General features: G+C 34.6%; 1 protein-coding gene across 6 annotated transcripts in view; it reads right to left on the bottom strand.

Moving 5' to 3' along the window:
- Window positions 1–849, bottom strand: part of LOC106872957 (eukaryotic translation initiation factor 4E transporter) — a 115,629-nt gene that overhangs the window by 11,225 nt on the left and 103,555 nt on the right. For all 6 annotated transcript variants that reach the window (XM_052976797.1, XM_052976795.1, XM_052976796.1 and 3 more), the window contains one exon: window positions 137–326. In XM_052976797.1, the coding sequence (XP_052832757.1) occupies window positions 137–326 (190 nt within the window). The remainder of the gene's footprint in view (window positions 1–136; window positions 327–849) is intronic.

Below are 849 nucleotides of genomic sequence, written 5' to 3'. Positions count from 1 at the left end.
CTTTTCCTCCAATCACAGACTCCCTGTAAAAGGGATTATGGGTACAGCTAACCCCAAATAGAAGCGAAGAGTAAATACTTGAAGTTCTTAATACCTGTTTCTCGAGTATGAATCAATGAATTTATTGAAGTGTTACCTTTAACAATTGGTCGTCCAGCCAAGCTTGATGAGAGTTGTTGCTGGGCTGCACTGGTCGCTGTGTTTGAAATACCAGACTGGAGGAGTTGCGAAGTGAGATTCTGCATCATACCTTGACCCATAAGTGCCCGTAGTGACTTAGACTGGTCACACGGACTGCTAGATAGAGTTTGAGAGGGACTAGGATTCTGAAACAATAAAAAAGAAATCCCAGATGAGAGCAGTTTAATACAGATTAAAAAAATAGTTAGACTGCAAAAATTATTATAACTGGGCAAATGCATCTACAGGAATCTTATATTCTTTTCTTTTACTTGTTTCAGTCATTTAACTACAGCCATGCTGGAGCACTGCCTTTAGTCAAACAAACTGACCCCAGAATTTATTCTTTGTAAGCCTAGTACTTATTCTATTGGTCTCTTTTGCCAAAATGCTAAGTTATGGGGATGTAAACACACACACACACACACACACACACACACACATATAACAAGAGGAGGGGAGTGTATTTCCACACAGGAAAAAATATAGGCAAATTTGTTGTTGAAGATGCACTTAAATTTGAAAAACTTATAATTGTTTAAAATAAATTTAAAATTCATAATTCTAAATTTTTACCATTGATGAACAAAAAATATTGTTGAAACTAGTTTGATATATATGTAAATAAATTAATTTTAAACAATTACAAGTTTTTCAAATCTAGATACA

The sequence above is a fragment of the Octopus bimaculoides genome, chromosome 25, assembly GCF_001194135.2.
Source record: "Octopus bimaculoides isolate UCB-OBI-ISO-001 chromosome 25, ASM119413v2, whole genome shotgun sequence".
Classification (NCBI taxonomy): domain Eukaryota; kingdom Metazoa; phylum Mollusca; class Cephalopoda; order Octopoda; family Octopodidae; genus Octopus; species Octopus bimaculoides.
The sequence above is the reverse complement of the archived record's forward strand: the minus strand, read 5'-3'. Positions and strand labels throughout refer to the sequence as shown.